The 19,624-nt window shown below is 31.3% G+C and overlaps 2 protein-coding genes across 2 annotated transcripts in view; one reads left to right on the forward strand and one right to left on the reverse strand.

Moving 5' to 3' along the window:
* The window catches only part of LOC141530406 (uncharacterized), a 177,253-nt gene that overhangs the window by 92,641 nt on the left and 64,988 nt on the right, over positions 1-19,624 (reverse strand). The window contains exon 4 of the mRNA XM_074247485.1: positions 1,445-1,504. Within this exon, the coding sequence (XP_074103586.1) occupies positions 1,445-1,504 (60 nt within the window). The remainder of the gene's footprint in view (positions 1-1,444; positions 1,505-19,624) is intronic.
* LOC141531494 (uncharacterized) lies at positions 12,846-14,598 on the forward strand. The gene is made up of 4 exons (XM_074249343.1): positions 12,846-13,330; positions 13,419-13,645; positions 13,712-13,879; positions 14,410-14,598. Exons 1-4 carry the CDS (start codon positions 13,270-13,272, stop codon positions 14,596-14,598), a joined length of 645 nt encoding a protein of 214 aa, XP_074105444.1. The 5' UTR covers positions 12,846-13,269.

A 19,624-nucleotide genomic window follows, 5' to 3' on the forward strand; every position in this document is an offset into this window, starting at 1 on the left:
AAATAATAAATTTTTTTGATATACTTGTTTTCAGAAAGAAAAATTATTGAGTAAGCTACAAAGCTTTTTTTAAAAGAGTTATTTTTATTGAATTAGTAAGTTATGTTAGGGATTTATTTTTAGTGGAATTACAAGACTAATAGACATGTACAGACATTAAGGGCTATTGATAATATATATATCTAGGGTACTTGAGAGATCTGAAGGATGCTTGGGTGAGCTGGTAATTGGGAACGATAGTTCACAAGGGCCATATCACCAAATCGATGGATGGTGTGGTCGGTATCGATGCCTACGGTATAGCACAATTGTGTAAGTGTGTGTATACGTGTAGAAGGGCGAGAAAGGGGGCAAGTGTATCGTTCAGTCCGCCGATAGATACCAAAAGAGACAGCCGTTGCATTATCTCATCTACTAATTGTTACAAACTATCCGTCGCACACGCTATTCCCCGCCGTTAACCTCTACATCGTCGCTTATTTTCTCCTGGCCCTCGGTCTGTCTGGGATCTTCGCCGAGATGACAGCCGATAACGACCATCTCGAAATTAAGGCGACTTTTTATTTATTGGAATGAAAATAAAAAAAATTTGAAGTATAAAAATGTTGTGGGTTGTTTTTCTAATTAAAATAAATACCGCGAGTCTATGATTTTTCCCCGGTAATTATTATAATTAAGAAATAATTAGTAGCGGAGTAATAATTTAGTATTTCGCAAGTTAAACAACAAATATCTGGAAAAGGGTGCTTATAAATTTAATTAAAATTAAAAATTCTTGACAATTAGGGGAAAATTAAAAATAATAAATGTGGAAAAAAATGAGATCAGAGGGTGAAAACTCCGGTACTTGATATGGCTATAACTTTTAATTATCCTAACCTTCAGCGCGTATTTCTAACCAGGAGCGCGTATCAACGTACGTTACGGCTCAGACTCGAGAGTAGTAAACTTGGCGACGATTTTTACTCATTACTCGCTTCAGACAAATTTATTCCGCGCATGAACCTGTTATATGACTTTTAATATTTCTGTCTCGTCAGAAAATACATTTTGACATTTAGTTCTTTTTATTTTATGAGTTTAAATCTTCTAGCTTTCAATTTCTATTTTAGACTAAAGTGAGTTTCATTTTTTTTTTTTTACCAAGTAAATTTTTTTAACACTTCACCACAAAATATTTTTAAAATATTCTAAATATTTTTAAATATCGTCAAAAGATAATGTGCTCTTGATTCAAGAAATTTTTTTTTCATTGCGAAAAATTATTTTAAAAGAATTATTAAATAATCAAAATAACTAACTTGTTTGTTTTCACGAAGAAAGGCATTAATTTTGTTTTTTAATGACCTCATAAAATAAAATGAACATTTTAATGGCGCTAATTACTTAAAAAGAGCTTATTAAAAAAGTGGAAAAAAGCATTGCTTGAAATAAACAGACTTACCCTTCGACTGTTGCCATCCTTGGGATTAAGGTCGGACGCTACGGTTCCAAATATTGTCGGCTGTAACACAAACAAAAGAGAAAATAAACAAACATAAATTTATATTAAAAGACATTAATAACGTGGGGTAATAATTAACAATAATAATCAGCGGTGGACTCTCTGGACCCGTTCCTCACCGATCTCAGTTAATTTAGAATCAAACATGGGCAATAATTTTGGCGGAACAAACGCAGCAACGAGCTAATAAAGCAGACAGCGGGGGCCAGGTTAACGTTCTGCAGCTAGACTCCCTCGATGAGAAAGGGTGAGAGTGAGGGTGAGGCCAGCACTGGGGACAAGTCAACATAGGCATTACACCCACACACTCGGGCTCACATCACACAGAAGTGAGTGTAAACACAAGGGGTATTATGTGAGGCATTATGTACGCTACGTACGAGAGATTTATGCCATTGCCCGAGGTATGGTTATACCTCGATACGCTTCCCTGAAGCATTGCCGAAAGCTAAATAGACGGACATATATATCCATATATAGGTATAAAGATGTTGAGACTTATTCTTTAGAACTTTTTAATTCTGTCGAAATAGTTGTCGTTTTTTTCGTTTGCTTGTTGTGAGCGTGAGCGAGAGAAATATGAGATTTTATTGCAGGACTTTTTTATCCAATCAAACTTTAAATTGTTTGTCTTGTTTTAGTTAAAAAAGTTTTTCTTTAAAATTGCAAAATTATATATTTTATTTCTGTTTCTTTTTACCAATTATTGTATACTTTTTATTATAATTACATTTGTTTGTGAAATTTGGATAATTAAATTTTTGATAAAAAGTAATTTTTTTTTAATTGAAAAAAAATTTTTATTGATTTTTTTTATTCAAAGGAAAAATAGTAAGTTAATAATTTTTCCTGAATTAAAAAAATTTAATTATTCCTTTCTTTGATTAAATTTTTTATTTCCAATTTCACCAGATAATTTTTAGCATAAAAAAATAATAAACCATTTTTATAATTAATGGAAAAGTGAAGTGTTTGAAAGATAAGACTAAATTAAAATTCAAAATGAATAATTTTATTTTTATAGGGAAAAAAGGTAGTCATATTGTTTCGGTTATTGTAGGATCGGTAAATGAAGAAATGAAGATACGGAAGAAAATAATGTATCGTAATCGTAATAATCTTCTTATGTCGAGTATAAAAATGTACGATTATAAAATAGTCGTAAAGACTTTGTCGTAAAGCCCGTGACGTTTTGATACGTTATTGACAGCGAATCGCTGGTTGGTCCTTCGGACTCAGTGCCGTACTGCAGTGAGTTGGAAAATAAATTGAAAATTGGAAAAGGAAATGTGTGACTACAGTTACTGTCTATCGATCAGTGTATCATATATTGAATAAATTGTACATTGTTGCTCGAAATAAACCGATGGAATCATAATTGGAAAATTCAATATTAATGTCTAATATGTAATGTCAGTCACGTAAAATCCGGCTTATTTCCCTCCCATGAAAATGAAATTACTGTCTTTGATTATTCATTCATTTTGGCATTTAGATTTTTGAATAAAATCAACAATTTAATTCCATAGAACAAAGTAGAGTGAAGTAAAGTACATATTTTTAATTATTTTATGCTAAATCATGCACACACATACACACACATGAATATGCAATGAATGATGGGTTTTGAATTTCAGTGCGCTCAGAAAGACAATAAATAATGGAAGAACAATTCGATCAAACTGTCACGCTTATCTTTACTATTCATCAAACTATATCAATAGAATTCGGTTTGGTGGGTTCGTTTTATATTTCTTTTTTTCCTTTCACTTGCGTATTTTTTTATTACAATAACAATAACCATACCAACTCTTTGTTATTTTATAATAATTGCAGTTTATGAATCAGCTATTTTATTTTTATTCTGATACCGATGCCGATGCTGATACCATGAGCTGTCAAATGAATATTAATAGCTTTAAAATTTGTTGACAAGAGCTTGTATACACAAAGAAAATTAATATGACTGTCGAAACCAAAAACCACAGAATGCTAATATTAAATGACATTTTAATAGATTTATATCATGATATATATTTTACATCAATTTCATTTTGTCAATTCAAGTTTAATTTTAATTCATTTGTTTTTAGATGAAAGGTTATCCTTGATTGATGTGTCAAAAATTAACGAATGAACTTTTGATAAACTGACTCCCGGAAAAATGATTTGATTGATTATTTTTTTCAGAAAAATTAAAATGACAATAAAAAATAAAATTTTTGTATTCTTTATTTGTTTGTTCTTAAGATAATAGTATCATGTGATAACAATATCATCTGTTGTATTGTTTTAAATTAGATCTCTATTTTCCCGACGATCAACAGGAACAACAAATTGTAAATTCTTCGATAAAGAAGAGGAATTCTTCCCGGGATTGAAAGAGTTGAACAGCAAATGAAGGAGTATACAATGTCAGCGGACAATAGCAAGACGACACGTCTTTGTCGAATTTCAAAAGTCCTCGATATGCTCTCACGAACATAACTCTCAAGTGCTCGCAACCCGTACCAGCAAGATTGAGTTTCAAAGTGTATGGAATCATGCTCCAATTGAGAGTCGCCTTAAAACTTTTCCTACATGGAACTTATTCTTACGGATCCACTTTACAGTGAAACCCTTCGTCCTTCATCCAAGGTCCTGTGTCCGTCGTTTTTGTACTCGAATTCGCCGATTGTAAGATCAATACTCTGTACATAGCACATTTACACGCATCCACACCTTTTATTATTTATTTATTTGGTATTGCTACTGAATTTTCGATACTAAATCATAAAAAATGCATGAATTTTGTTGTTAAAATAAAAGCAAGTTACTCGTCAGATACGAGCTCTAAAAATTTTATTTAAAGTTTTTTCACATCAAACTATTAACTTGTTTTCGTCACTCGCTAAATTTTACAGTCACCTAAAAATATAAAATATTTATTTAAACTTTTATACCGTATCAAATATAAAATTTACGACATCTCAAAATATCAAACACACATGAAACTTTTACTCAATTTATTTCCACGTCTCTCCAAAATTTTTTAGATAAATTCTATACCGACAATTCAAAAATGCACCTTATTTTTATAATTTTTTTCAGATTCAAAATACGATCAGTTATAAAAATAGCGCTAAAACAAAATTTTTAAATCAGTTTTCTTTATTGTAATATTGGCGATACGGGAAATGACGTACATAGAGGGCGCGTAAGTAAGCGCACATAATTTGAAATAGTATAAGCAGTTTTCGAGATGTTATACATATTTTTCAATCATTAAATAAATATTATTTATTTATTTCTAACAAAGTATTTTATTTATTTGTCAAACTGTCGTTAAAAAGTAATTACTGTTTATAGATTAAAAAACAAAATCTAAAACTAATTCTTAGTTGGTTTTACTGGCAGTTAAAATTAATAAATTGTCATGATCGAAATGAATACCGAGCGATATTAACACAGATCGAGTCTCATGCTTTTGATTGCACTATAAACTCAAACTCCTGTAGAACTCCCACCTTATGACCTAGTATGTAATCCGAGGCTGAGTGTATTGGTATTAATCTACAGATATTGTATGTCGTATACTGTATAAGTCATTAAATATGTGTATACTGGCAGGCGCATTCGAGTGATCAAGATGACTACAAGACTCAGTTATCACGCGTGGATTACCGCACTCATCACTTTCAACGTCCTTTTGTTAACAACTTCAGCTTTCTATTCTGGGGATTTACCTGGTAAGCCGATTAAGATTATTTCAATACCGTTTCCACGCTCGCGCTCGTATTTTAATAAAATGGCTTCATAATTTTAAACCACCGCTGTATAATCCAATCATTTTATTTCATTTATTATTTATTATGTTATTATTTATTTTATTCTTCAAATATTTATTCATAAGTCATAACTTATAACGTGTGAATTTATGTGAAATAAAAAAATATTTTTCATTCTCAAATAAAATTTTTGTATAATTCATTTTGCATGACCTATCAGCTTTACATTTAGCTTACGAATAAATAATTTCATGATACAATGCATTGCATAAAAAACTTATGAATTTTGCAGTATCTAATATGTTCCCTATGCATCAATTTATCAATAAATTAACCCTTTAAGTCAATATTTATAACTTGGACTTTTAACAGCATTCAACTAATTCTGAAATATTAACGCTCTTTTATTATTAACGACACAAAAAATTTAATAGCATACAGCAGCACGGAAGTAGATTTTGCGAGCAGAATAAAATTATTTATATGTATTTAACTTTATTTATGTATTAATTTATAAACACTCTTAATGGAACAAAGTCAAGTATTAATAATATTTTTTTTTTTAAATTAAGCCGTCTATCGAAATAAAATATTTTTTTTTTATTTTGAGCTGAAACTGGGTCGACTTTTTACAATTCCTGATATATAACAGTAAGAAGTAAGACATTGACGTTAAGCTCCATGATATTGATTCCGCGGTATACAATACTATTTTCTTTGTATATTTAAAGTCTAAAGAAGTTAAAGGTGTTTTTTATGCTTATTTTTTATTTTGTTGAAAATTTTCAATGATTAAAAAAGATTGAATTAAGTAAAAATGAAAAAGAAATGTTTTTTAATGGAACTGAACAAGTTTTTTTTAATAAAAAATTTTGTTATACAAAAAAAAGACTTTAGGATGAAACAGGGAGGTAATAAAAATAAATCAAGTGGTAAAAACGTGTGAACGTAAAATTACGACACGTTAGCAATTGCGAAAAGGTTGTCAAGTGTGAAACACTACAATGTACGAGAATTTCGTTTTACCAAGAGACGAAGAGTTTAAAATTATAAAAGTGGATAACAAACTAAAGTGAGCTCGACTGGCTTGGGTGTAGAAGTGAGATACTGTACCTGATTACAAAGCTTTTATTGTTAGCGGCAATTAAATAGCTCGATAGCACTTCACTGAATAGAACAAATTCAATAAAATTGATAAATGAAAAATAAAAGGTTACTTTACTGTTACAATTTGACAGCAATAAAATTCTAATTGATTTCTATCGATGTATTTAGTTACTTTTATTTTTAGAATATAAATTTTCATGAATGCTAATATTTGAAGACATTTACGAGTGATTGATATATTGGAACGATTGATTGCCCTTTGCTATTCACTTTTCACTTGGGTCTGACGTTAAATTTTCTTATTCCCCTGAGTCGTGTCCTCACGTACCGCTCTTTCGAGAGATTACGATTCGCTTAATAAAAACTCGTTTGCACAGCTGTAAAAGACTCTACTGGGAAGAACCTTCTTAACAATTAAACTCTCTCAAATATTTATTCAATTAGACGGCGAAGAATTATTCACGGTCCAGATAATTTTCATCTTTAGTTTAGTTAAATTAATTATTCTGTTTTAGAATTTGTCGAGTCGAGACAGTTGAGGCGAAATTTAGCAAACTCAAAATTCAAAAATCACTTGGATTGGCTGAAGAATCACACTTTGAAGCCCTTGGAAGAGAGTGAGGGTACTAAGTAAGATTTTTAATTTTTTTTTAATAAATAAAATTATAAAAAAAAAAACAGACTAAATAAATTTTATATTTTTGATCTTTTAGGCCTCCACCAGTATGGGAAAAAGAAATAAAAATCCAAATCAACGAACCGGATAAAGAACACGAAGCATGGGAAAAAGAAATGAAAGAACTAACGCAGAAACAATTAAAAAAATGGCAAACAACCGATGAAAAAAATATCGAAGACACCACTGACGAGTCCAAAGATGAATCAGGTGTAAAATCAGAGGTGAATTTATCGGAAATAGATTTTTCTTCTCGCTATAAACCAACAGAGGGTGAAGGAAGCCGACGAAGTTTCGGTACGAAATTTGACTTTGAAAAATTCTATAATTCTTCTTCCAAGTCAGGAGCTTCTCAAGCCACCGGGTTAACCCGAGATGAAAGAATTGAGTTGAAGGAGCAAAGTGGTCGGTGGGGCATGAGTATGAAAAATCCCCCGGCAGGTTTTTTAGCCGCGGTATCGAGGGCCGATGATAAAGACGAAAATAAATTCAAAGAAACCCAAGCTCGTCCCGGCTCAGGAACGACAGGAGCAAAAAAAAATAAAATCCCGAAAATAAATCGGTGGGATGAAGGGAACCTACAGGAGCCCAGGAGTGAGGCAATGGAGGTGGAGGTGGGAGCCGAGGTCGAGGATAACAAGTTATTGGAGCCGGGGAATAATTTTTCAAGCGATCGGTGGGGCATGAGCGTAACCTCCCCGCCGTCAACATTCCTCCGGGAAATATTATCCAATCACATTCGACCGATTTCTGCTAATAATTCTGATTCTGGATCTGGATTATCTTCTCCCGAGTTTACTGACTCTGCAATCGGTAAAGTGCTGACGCACAAAACACTCGATTTTGATTTTGATAACTTTAAGAAAGACGTGAAGATGGGAAATGCTAATCGAGCAATTACCGATAATAAATTAAAGAAAACAAGGCCGCTAATGCCGATTTTCTTTATCGGCCCGAGTTTTTGGTCTCTAGAATTGCCTGGTAATTTAAGACAACCACTTGGAATTATTCCAAACGATTTAACACCCTGGGGAAAAAATAAAGTTGCTCATGAAGAGAATAGAGATAAAGAGAAGGAAAAGAAGACTCTGACAAGTTCATTGGAAAATATTCATTTAATGAATACCAAAATAATTATCGGGGAAGTGGGAAACGCGAAAGTCAGCAAGCTGGAAAATTGCGAAAATGAGAATCGAGATAATAATGAGGGTGATAATGATAATTAATTAAATGGTGGTTAGATATTTAAATATTTGAGTGTAATAAATAAAATGTTTGACTTACTGATTAAAAATTTTTATAAATAAGAATATAATAATAAATTAATGATTTAACTCGTGAAATTTAATATATAACAAGTTTTGGATTGATATTCTATTAAGAAAAAAAAACATACGATAATAGTCGTTTTCGTTTTTTAATGCTAGACGTTTAAAAAAAATTTTTTTAAAAATAGTATAAAATAAAAAAGTGTTACTATTTACTAAAAAATGTGAATGAAAAAAGCTGTTGAATAATAAGTAGGGTTAATAAATTAAAAAAACGTTTTAATAAAGTAATCAGACTAGAACTCCGTAATGCTAGGTTGAATAAACATGTCTTTGGTTTTTTGTGAATCAAAGGTGAAAAATAGTTATAATAATAATAATAATAAAAATATAAGTTTTTATGAACAGAAAATATTTGTTCATAAAGGATATGAAGAAAGCTTAAAAGATTCACGCTAATGCGGTTCGTTAATCCCCAGACATTTTGATGTTACAGAGAGCAAATACTTAATTTCCTATTCAGAGCAGCCGTAATCCAGGTCTTAGCCTCTAACTGTGACCGCTGACGGTATATACAGCTGCGCTGTATAGCGCATAGTACATAGTATATAGAGCGTAGAGCTGAAGCGCATGACTCTTTCTATTTGGTATCCAGCAGATCTACTACTGCTGCAAGTACCGCTGCTACATTTTCTATTTTCTTTGAGCATCGCAATATCGCTCGTATTTTTGACTCACACATATACTCTACTCTACTCAGCTTTTTTCCTACTATCTTGCTTTTTTTCGACGTACGTGGAAAAGCTCAAATAGGATATTAAAGCAGTTGGGAAAGGCTTGTGATAAGCACACAATAAAAAATCTTTTTTTTTTTTGGTTGTCATACCCAAAATTGTTAATGAAAATTTTTTTATTTCGTCTTACGGATTTATGGCACTTCAAAATTCGTTTTTCATCAGTAGCTTTTATTTTTTTTTTTATTCAATTTTAATTTTTTAAAGTTTGTGAATAGCCTCAAAAATTGAAAATATTTTCTATCAGTAAAAATAAATGATTTATTTAGTAAATACGGAAAAAGAATAAAATCGTTTCGACTTTACCAATAATCCATACGACCCGGTCACGTTTTATCAGCGTATTTTATAAGTCGAAGCATCGCAATAACTGTTAGTATTATTACTTAAACTCTTATCAGAATCGGAATTTAAACATTTAAATAGTTTCCGACTGGCCGTATAATTACGTCAGTCGGTAAGCTCTATAAAATCCAGACTTTCGACTATAAGTAAATATACTTTTAGTGTATTTACGTTTTTTTTTTTTTTTTTTTTTAGTGATTACAAAAAAGTAAATTAAGCATAACATTTTTTTTTCTATCGTGTAGAGAAATTGCTTTTTTAAGTTCCGTAAATCAAATATCATAAAAAACAACTTCAAACAGAACAGATTGCACATAAAATGAGATTGCCTATCAAAGAAATGAGGAAAATGTTAAACTTTTTGTTTACTTTAGACGATAAAGCGATTGCTGATAAAACTTGAAATTTAACTCTATTTTATTTATTTATTTCTTCGCGTTTAAATAATTATTATATTCATAAAGCAAGAGTAGCTTGAAGAGATTAATATCTCGGTTTAATTTCACGGGTCAAGTGAAGTTTTTCCCCAAAAATGGAAAATTAGTTTTTGTTCATATCATAGTAGTTATTTCGACATTGAAGATAAAATATCAAGTTAAATATTTTACTTCATTTAATGGACTCTATATTTAAATTTAAAATGTATGAATATTTTTCGACTTTGTCTTTACGATAATTTAAATTTAATATTTGCTTACAAATGTAATTAAAATTATTGTTTAATCTAAAAAGTCAAAAATACTAATCTTCATATTTATTGAAAAAAAAAAAATAATTTTAAGTTTTTATTTATTCAAAAATAAAAGTATAAACTTAAAAAAAAATTTCTTTCGCTATTTATTCATACACTTCCATATTCATTTTTCATCTAAAAATAAATTGTGATAATAAAATAACAGAATAAATTTTGATATGTTTATTTTATTTATTCATCTGTGCCTATCACAAAAATAAATAAATAAAATCTAAAATTGTACTGTTTATAAAACATAAAAGTCTGCCTAGCGTTTAAATAAAATTTTAACAGAGTCAATTAATATTCATTATCTCCCGTTATTAAATAAACTTTTTTACTAACTAAAAATTGATTTGCAAAGAATCATAATCCAAAATACAAACAGTATTAAATCTGATAGCTACTCGTTGAGCTGGACTGGTATAAATTAAATTTATCGTTCGATTTCTATCATCCAATTAAACCAAATTATTCTGATCAATGAGCGTAAATGCTTCTAAGCCTAATCTCACCTCGATTAATTCTTGTAATGCAAAAACTTTTAATCAAACAATAAATAATAATTTATTATTAAATAGCGTTAGAATCAATAAGCTGGTATTTAACAGTCAATTATTTATCGAGTAATTACTGTCTTTTTAAAGTAACATGCCTATCGCACCATTAAAAACTTCAATTCGACTGTTATCAACACTTGTAGTTGTGACGGAAATTAATCGAGTGTTTATTGCTCTTACTTTTCACGAGCCATTAAAACACTGAGGTAAATTATAAAAACTTATCGTAATAATAATAATTATTGTTACTTGTTAAGTAGGGCGCTTTATTTCAGCACGAATCACTCGATCGATTTTTACTTATGAAGCAATAAAAAAAAAAATTCAGGCGGCTTAAAGAACGAGGACATATGAAAGATCAAAGTAATGTTCTTCTCATTCAGTACAATGAGAATTCATAGCAAGTACTTTGAAATGTTGAAAATTGCATCGGAATGATATGATACGAGATCGATTCTCGTTTTTGCTTTTTAATTGCTGTAATAAATTCACAAAGACAAAGAAATGTTTGATCCAGTATTATTGTTGTTGCTGATGAATTAACACCCTTTTTTTTTTTTTTTAATTATTATTATTGTTATCACTTACTTCGACATTCACATAAATGGAAAATTAATTTTTGAAACTGTTTTACAAAGTGACAACGGATTATTTGGAGAATTAATGAAGAATTTGAATTGAAATTACGGATTTACATTATTCCTGGTAGAGCATTTTAATTTAATTTATTTTTTTCTTTTATTATTTTTTCTATTTAAATTATTGAGGTAGAAAATAAAATTTTTTTATGGAGTTTAAATGAAATTGGTTGTGACAGTGGGACTCGTTAGCGCGTGGAACTTTATCGCATCGTTTTACACCAGTAAAAAACAATTGAATGGTGAAATTACAAAGGAACAGTGGCATCACTTCGCAAGAAAAATTAGACTTGTGTCAAAAATTTACACTCACACTATTGTTGATTGACTTTTGTATAATTTATTGAATTTATTATACCGTAATTAATTAAAAAAATTCATTATTGACCAACTAATTTTTTATCTCTCAATCAAATTAGCAATAATTAAGCTTAAAATTTACCATAATTGCCAGCCGGAAAGTCCGTTAACTTCTTTGTTCTTTTTTTTTAAAAAAGTATTAACTAAACAAGTGAAATCCTGGGGAGAGAGAACCGTTGTCCGACGATAAAACTGCCGGTAAATTTGCAATTTGGTGAGTAGAATGGCGTAAGGCCATACCATGAAGGTTCCAGTCTGTTCAATGAAACTTTTAATGGGAATACCAACAAAAGTTTGAGTTTGGAAAGCTCCAGTAGGTGTAAATGTGGGTACCCAATTGAACTGGAGTTCTCTGTGAAAGGGGACATACCTCTCTTTCCCATTTCCATCACCCGTATAGCACCTATCGTCAGTTTTCAAACGATTTTATGGGCACTCGAATGTACTAATTACAATAATTTAAATTTAACTATGTAAAAATGACAACGGGATCAGCAATCCCACTGAGTGAACTAACATATTAATAATAAACTCATTAAAAATAACTTCACCACGATAATTAAAATCCAGACCATTCCAGCATCTCATTAATGTTAATTAAATTAACTACATTACACATTTTCAATTCACCGTTCAATGAATTATTTTATACCGACATATCGACTACTCATTATTTACTTCTACACTCTATATTTATTTATCTGCCAATAATTACATTATATTATCAATTAATTAATTTTATTTAATTAATATATTTATATTTATATTTACCCTTCACTCATCTCGATTTTTCTATCGACTGAAACCCTTTTCATCAATTCTATTTAATACACAATGCTTCTGTACCAGCCACGCGTAATATCGATTTGATCACCGGGGTACCCAGTTACTCAATCCAATTATTAATAAAAAACAAACTCAAAAATAATGAAAGAAATAATAGGTGAATAGTGTTTTAATAACAAAGAATGAGGAGTAAGAGGCGGGGAAGGAGGAGCGAAAAAAGATTTGTCCGATCCGAATGCAGCCCAACTATCATCGGATATATCTTGCAATTAAACAGTCCCCTTGTTTAAATAAAACAACCGTACAAATGTATTTATCCACGGCTTTCATAACCAGAGTACAGCAGATTGTGATAATAGCGCTTGATGCGAAACTTGGAGCGTTAAAAAATTCAATAACAACATGCACGAAAATGTTTTCACAAATTTACACCTATATGTGATTGTGGTTACTGTTTGTAATTTAAAGTTTTATATGGAAATCACAACTCAGTTGTGTTATTTTATAAATATGGGCATAAAATATTGATTGAGTCGGCAGTTGGCATTCGACAATTGATGGTTAATGGTAATGGTTGATAGTGCAAGATAAAATTCATTTATGTTGACTCTGAACGCCAAACGCTGTTAGGATCTCTGGATTTTGGATATATGAACAAAATTAACCATTTTACTTGGTATTGAATGCGGTTTTGAATTTCACTCAACTATTGTTTGAAAATACGGATCCGAATGATTTCGATTCTGCAACTGTTATTGTTCAGTGAACTTCTATTTATTTCCCAAATAGATGGTGAGTGTTGATTTATCATTGATGATTAAATAAATTCCCTTTACTATAACGAGAATATTGTTCATATTTTATGTTTTTTATTTTTCAGTTTATTGCCTGGAAGAGGCGGTGGATGTTCAGCCAATGCCGTCACCTTTGTTAAATTCCGCCCAAAGCGAAAAGAGTCTTGACAGCGATGGAAGACGTTATTTTGAAAATAGAAATGATTTTCCGGGGTTTGCAGCTCAGGCTATTACTGAAGAAACTGATGTCTTCAATGGACAACTTAATGCTAATGTCAACAGGAATACGAATGCCAGGGTCCCGTGGATGAAAGTAGGTCTTAGTTTGATAGTTATTATAGTGATTAATAAGGAGCTTGGGTATCGTGTTAAATTTTAGCAAAAGGGGAGAAACAAGATGGGAAGAAGGCGAGGAGGGTTTAGAAAAAGACGACCCATGAACGATGCAAAGAAGAAACAAGGCTTGAAGCAAATGGTTCAGGTGGTTGTACCAAGGAGTGCATTGTCCCAGTCTTCTGTTACTTTTGATACCAATGCAGTCAAAGACGTGAGTATTTTTCGAGTTTTTGTCTTGAAAAATTTTGGTTCAACATTTTTATTGATTATTATTATTAGAGGTCAATTCTTAAATTCTTTGCCTAAGTTATAGAGAAGGCAAACGGAAAAATTAATTATATTATAAAGGTTTTCAAAGTAACAAAGTTTTACTGTATTTAAACTTTGTGAATATATATTGAAGCTCGAGAAGTTGGATTCTATTTATGAAGTATAAAATTAATTATTGAAGTTAATGGAATGAAGTTATTAAATTCAAAAGTTTTAACTTTTAAATTAAATATTAATGTCTTAATTCCAATAATTTCAATCTCAGAAGCTTATATTTTCCCAAAGCTTTCAAAATTCATTACCCAACTTCTTATTAAATCCATATCAGTAATAATAACTTTGATGGCCATTTTCCTTCTGACGTAAATGATAAGCATTCAAAATTTTCCATCAGAAATCCTTCAACCTCATTATTAAATTGATTCAAGTAATAACTTTGCTAATTGAATAAAATAATTGAATTAAATCAAGAACGGAAGACGGACCAAAACGAAATGCCATGACAGCAGCGAAGAAGAAGATCTAGAGTCGGATTCACCGAACGAGTGTAACTGTAACATTGGCAGTAAAATTTTACGACAGATAAGTCAGTTAAGGTACCAGTTAGACGTCATGGAGAACCTCGTCTACGATAATTTGAGTTTTGACGACGAGTTTTGATGTTAAACTATCAATCAATCTTAAATAAATAAATAATTATTGCTATGAATAATAATAATAAAATTCTTAGTTGATTTTTCATATTTACATTCCCCAAAATAACTCGTAGAAGATCAAAAATCGAGCGTAATAGACCAGGAATATCTTGTTCCACGTTCTACAGATTTTTATTCATCTTGCTGGCTTTATTTAGGTTCTTTTGTTCTCCTTAGAAGCCAAGTTGGCTCGTAAACTAGAGCCGTGAATTGTGTAGCGAGCAGAAGAGGTAGAAAAATAAGAGAATAAGTGCTGGGTGGTGTTGGAGTTCAAGCGCAAAACCGTAATCTCATCTATTGGATCTCGCACCACTCGCTCGTAAACTTAAGACCTAGGACGCCTGGTTGGAACCTCTACCCCGTCGTGACATTCCTCTTGATATTACTCCAACCTATTCCGTACCCAGAGCTTCAGAGCACGATCTCTTTTTTCCGAGATACCTTAGCTTCCTTTCACTATTCCAACGAACAAAATTTTAAGATTTCAAATTTATCTCTCTATTGACAAATCAGAAAAACTACTCCTGGATCATGATTTATCTGGGTTGTTGACAAATTGTATAAAAATTTCGGGACCAACTTCAAATATTTTTACTGCAAAACTTTCTCATAGTGTATTTTTATAAGGATGTTCAATATTTGAAATATGATTCCTTAAAAGATATTTTCAATTGCAAAAAAACATTTTCTTTCCATCTACTATTTTTAGTTTGTTCAAATTTTTACATGTAAATTTTTTTTAGTAATTTATAATTAAAAAAAAGAAAATTCAGAAATTCTAGTTTAAAAAACAATTAAAACAGTTTTTGGATAAATCATTTATCAAGAAAATAAATCATTTGGTAATAAAATCTGGTTAATATTCAACGGATTCAGTTTATTAGTGTGAAATAAATAATTCTATCGTAATAAGTTTCTCGCTAGTTCTCGGATCATGTTGAACACTCATCATATCAGTAAGTAAACATTCATACTGCGTTCGCACATTCAATCTAATAATTTTATAGCAAACCCAATCCAATTACTTGAGATATACGTATATACTAATTGTATAGTGTTAATTCGTGACGAGAATTAATTGGTTTATGCACGAAATTATTGATCGAAATGGATTCCCGATTAAACGAGGGAAAAAATAAATAAATAACGATGATATTTGAGCGTTAAAACGAGATTTAAATCCCACGTTTCTCTGCTGATTGGAGAATTTAATTGGAGGTATACAAGTTTCGTGATGGCGGCGTGATGAGCACCGACCACGGCATCCTTCACACACCAATTAAATCCAGATACAGAGGAAGGCTCCAACATCCGACCAAATTATTACATTACTCTACGTGTTACGGAAAATATTAGTTCAAAAATACTGGATTGGTTGTTAATAATTTTAACACCTGTCCGAAAAGAGTTTATTGGTAGCATCAACGATTAGTATTGTAGTTTTTACAATTCATATGATGGTAATTTTGACAATAAACTGATTGTGAGTTTTTATTTTATTTATTTATTTTTTTTTAATTATTTTAAACATATTTTTTTTGAATTTATTATTGTTATTAGTATATAAATGAAATTTGAGTAAAGCTCTATAATATAGAGTATAGAGTTTACTAATTCGAAATCATCCCTACCCTAAAATCCGAATTCACCGTATAAGTCACCGGAACTGTCTCCAGTTTCATCATATCTTATCTCAATCTCAAAATTAATTCAATCTGCTCGTATCCTATGCTCCTATTCCTATTCCATTCGTCGTAGCCTATCAACTTTAAGTGTATAATCTCTCAATTGGATTCCCTCGCAATTTGCTGTAACTAAATTTGAATATTACTCATTGGAGGTGCTTCTTACCACGACCGCCGATGTACTACACTATTATAGTTTCCGCAGTAAAAGTTAATGAACACTCAAACCATTTAACGGTTTCGAAAAAGCGTAGCGCGCGGTCATTAATGCTAATCTCCTCGGTTTTCAATCGGCAGTAAAAAAGCTTTCAATTTTTTAAAACATTGCGCCGGCTAAAACGCCAGACGTCTCAGTTTACTTTGGTTGGTTATTCAGTGTCTCAAGTCTCAACTTTAAAATGCCTGACAAAAATAGAACCAACTAAAGCACATGGGTATGTAATCGTAAATGTGTCTTGTCTATGTGTACTTCAAGTAGTTTATGCTCTCGAGCCGAGGTCAAAAAAAGGAAAGTTTACATTTCACATTTTACTTTCATAATAGTTGAGTTGGAAAATATAAAAAAATTACTGATGATGTTGAATCCATTTGAAACAAAAATATTTTTATAAAATTATAATTATTATTATCATTGATAAAATAACAATTTTTATTGTTTAAATTTTAATAGTTTAAAAATTTAACTTTTTATTGCGTACAAAAAAAAGCACTAAAAACTCACCCACAAAACGTAACCAAGCAACCCGGTGATGACAGCAATCATAACACCATAAGCTGTAGGTAATTCCTCTGTCTCATTTTCTTGTCCCATTTCGTATGTTACGGTTCTAAAGTTTATAAATAACCTAATATTTTCCCCCGATTGTATAAATATTTATATTACACAACTGTCAATAAAACCACAAGACGGTTCATTAATATCATCCAAACAAATACAACACGTGCCACAACACTTGTTTCGCGTATTAGTTTAATCAAATTTACTGGTATTATATGTGAACCGATGAAATTTGATTGTCCGAGTCTACTGATGGAGATGAGCCTCCAAAAGCATATATAACATACAGTAATATCTGTATATATAAATATCACGGACAATCAACCCCGAGTATGAATTGAGGACTAACTATATCAGAGATTCTCTTACCCTCTCAGTCTATCTCTATTCCTCTCAATACGTTGCAGTTTCGATTATAGCTTGGAAATGTAACGACAACAGACCAGTAGACCCACCGTGAAATGTTACTGGATGACGATTTGTCGAGGACACGGCAATCCTAGATGATCGTCGCTGGGCTGTCTGTCAGTTGGGGCTCGTCGATATGCGTGCGGATTTTAACGAAAATTTGCAATGCCAATATATAACGCAGTAGGATGCTCTGGCAATACCACAGACGGATGATTGGACAATGGCTTCTATACGTATACATATGTGACTAACCAATACTCGATATCGTAACTGTAACTATAACTATGTCACCTAAACAATCGATCTAAATTCTTTATCGAAACGGCCACTGCTTTTATCAACTAATCAGCTTTAAAAATCCTGTTAATTAACAACGCAATACTCGTGTAATCAGTGCAATGGAATAACGGAGAATGTTACTAGTCTACTCGAGTTAAGGCTCTTGAGCTCTTGCCCTCCAATGCGCAATTGATTTTATAAATAGATTCATAAACTAGACGCCGTGATATTCTGCTTGAGTGTATGGTAATAAACATTATTTTAATGCATTTTTAGTTTTTTTAGTTAGGGTTTGTCGAAATTAGGTAAGTTGTGTAAAATTGAAACAAAATATTGAATTATCAATTCATAGAAAAATAAAAGCCAAATATTTATAAAATTTCATAATTTTTTGCAAATGCTTTGTCAATTATTTTTAGTTTCAAGGTGTGAATTTTACGCGTGTTTTTCAGGTATCATTTTTGTAAATTTATGTTTCGTTTAACCGCGTATGGAGGAGGTTAAAAAGTTTAATAACTGCAAGCAGTAAACAGTTTTTATCACCTCGTTCTAAAATAAGAGACAGAAAAGGAAAAAGCGGGAAAAAATTCGCGAATATACCGTTGCAGTTAGTTTAAGAAAAAAGAAAAAAGGGCGGAAAAAATAAAGTGAAGATAAAGATGAAGACCAAGTCCATGAAATGAAGTTTAGTGGTATCAGTCTGACGCGATTTTTCTTAATTTTATCTCATTTGATCCAATCAGTTGTTCATAGTAGCCAAATTTAATTGAATTTATCGACCGTTTCGTCTTCTCACTTCTTAAAACCGAAAAGTAGAGATAAACCCTCGTTAGCAGAAATTAAAACTAACTGTCATCTGAAAATAGTCAAGCGACAAAGTAATTTATTTTATAATGTTTGTTTGTGTTTATCTTATTGATTTGAGTATAGTAGGGAATGTTTGCACGAATCTATTATTTGTTTGCTTTTAATTATTTGCGAAATGAATCAAATATTGAGCTTCTAGCGAAAATAAAATTAAATATTTATGGCGATAACGAATTGAAGGCAAACTCGGATTTTTAAAATTCATGGAAGAAAAATTGCGGTTCGCTCTAGCCTAGATCCGGAAAATAGAAAAGGGATGACGACAGTGTTGAAGGCTGCCAGTGAAAGATGTGTTGCCGAGCGATAAATTTTATGAAGAAGCTCGAGGAGTCTGGGAAGCGGATAAGGTGTAGGGACACGTCAGTGTCTAGTAGGTTGTAACATACGGACTCACGGTCTCGGTTTATGTGAGGCTCGAATTTCGAATTTCAGAATGACGAAGCACGTCTCAGTCCGATCACGTCGCTTGCTGTCGAGTTCCTGGCACTTTGAAATTCCCGATCTGCCAGTATGTCTTCACACGTCTTTCCGAAAGATGACTCCGCATATTGCTCTATATGTCACCTAGATATCTGTCTGAGAGTCCTATGCATAAACATTTTTTTTTGTCTGCATAAATTTTTTTTCCAGCGATTTTAGTTCTCAATAAACTATTTTTCACTTAATTATCAAGCCCATTACCTCAAAAACGTGATTTATTATTTTTTTACCTACGAATATGAAATTTACCCTAAGAGTCTTTTGCAAACCTGCAATATCCTAAATTATCTTTTTTATCGACCAAAGTAGTACTCACGTTCAACCATTCAGTGTTTTACTGTACCAACAATTGTGAAATTGACAATCACCTACATTACTTTCAGTTAGTACAGTAGAATGTTGGCTTATCATCACCCCACTAAGTAAATTGTCGGTAATGTAGGCACGAAGCTAAACATACAGTCGATAAATTTCACAAAAAAGAAAAAAAA

This window comes from Cotesia typhae, unplaced genomic scaffold, assembly GCF_013202065.1.
Source record: "Cotesia typhae breed Kobodo isofemale line unplaced genomic scaffold, CoteBio_Ctyphae contig_5, whole genome shotgun sequence".
In the NCBI taxonomy this organism is placed as follows: Eukaryota; Metazoa; Arthropoda; class Insecta; order Hymenoptera; family Braconidae; genus Cotesia; species Cotesia typhae.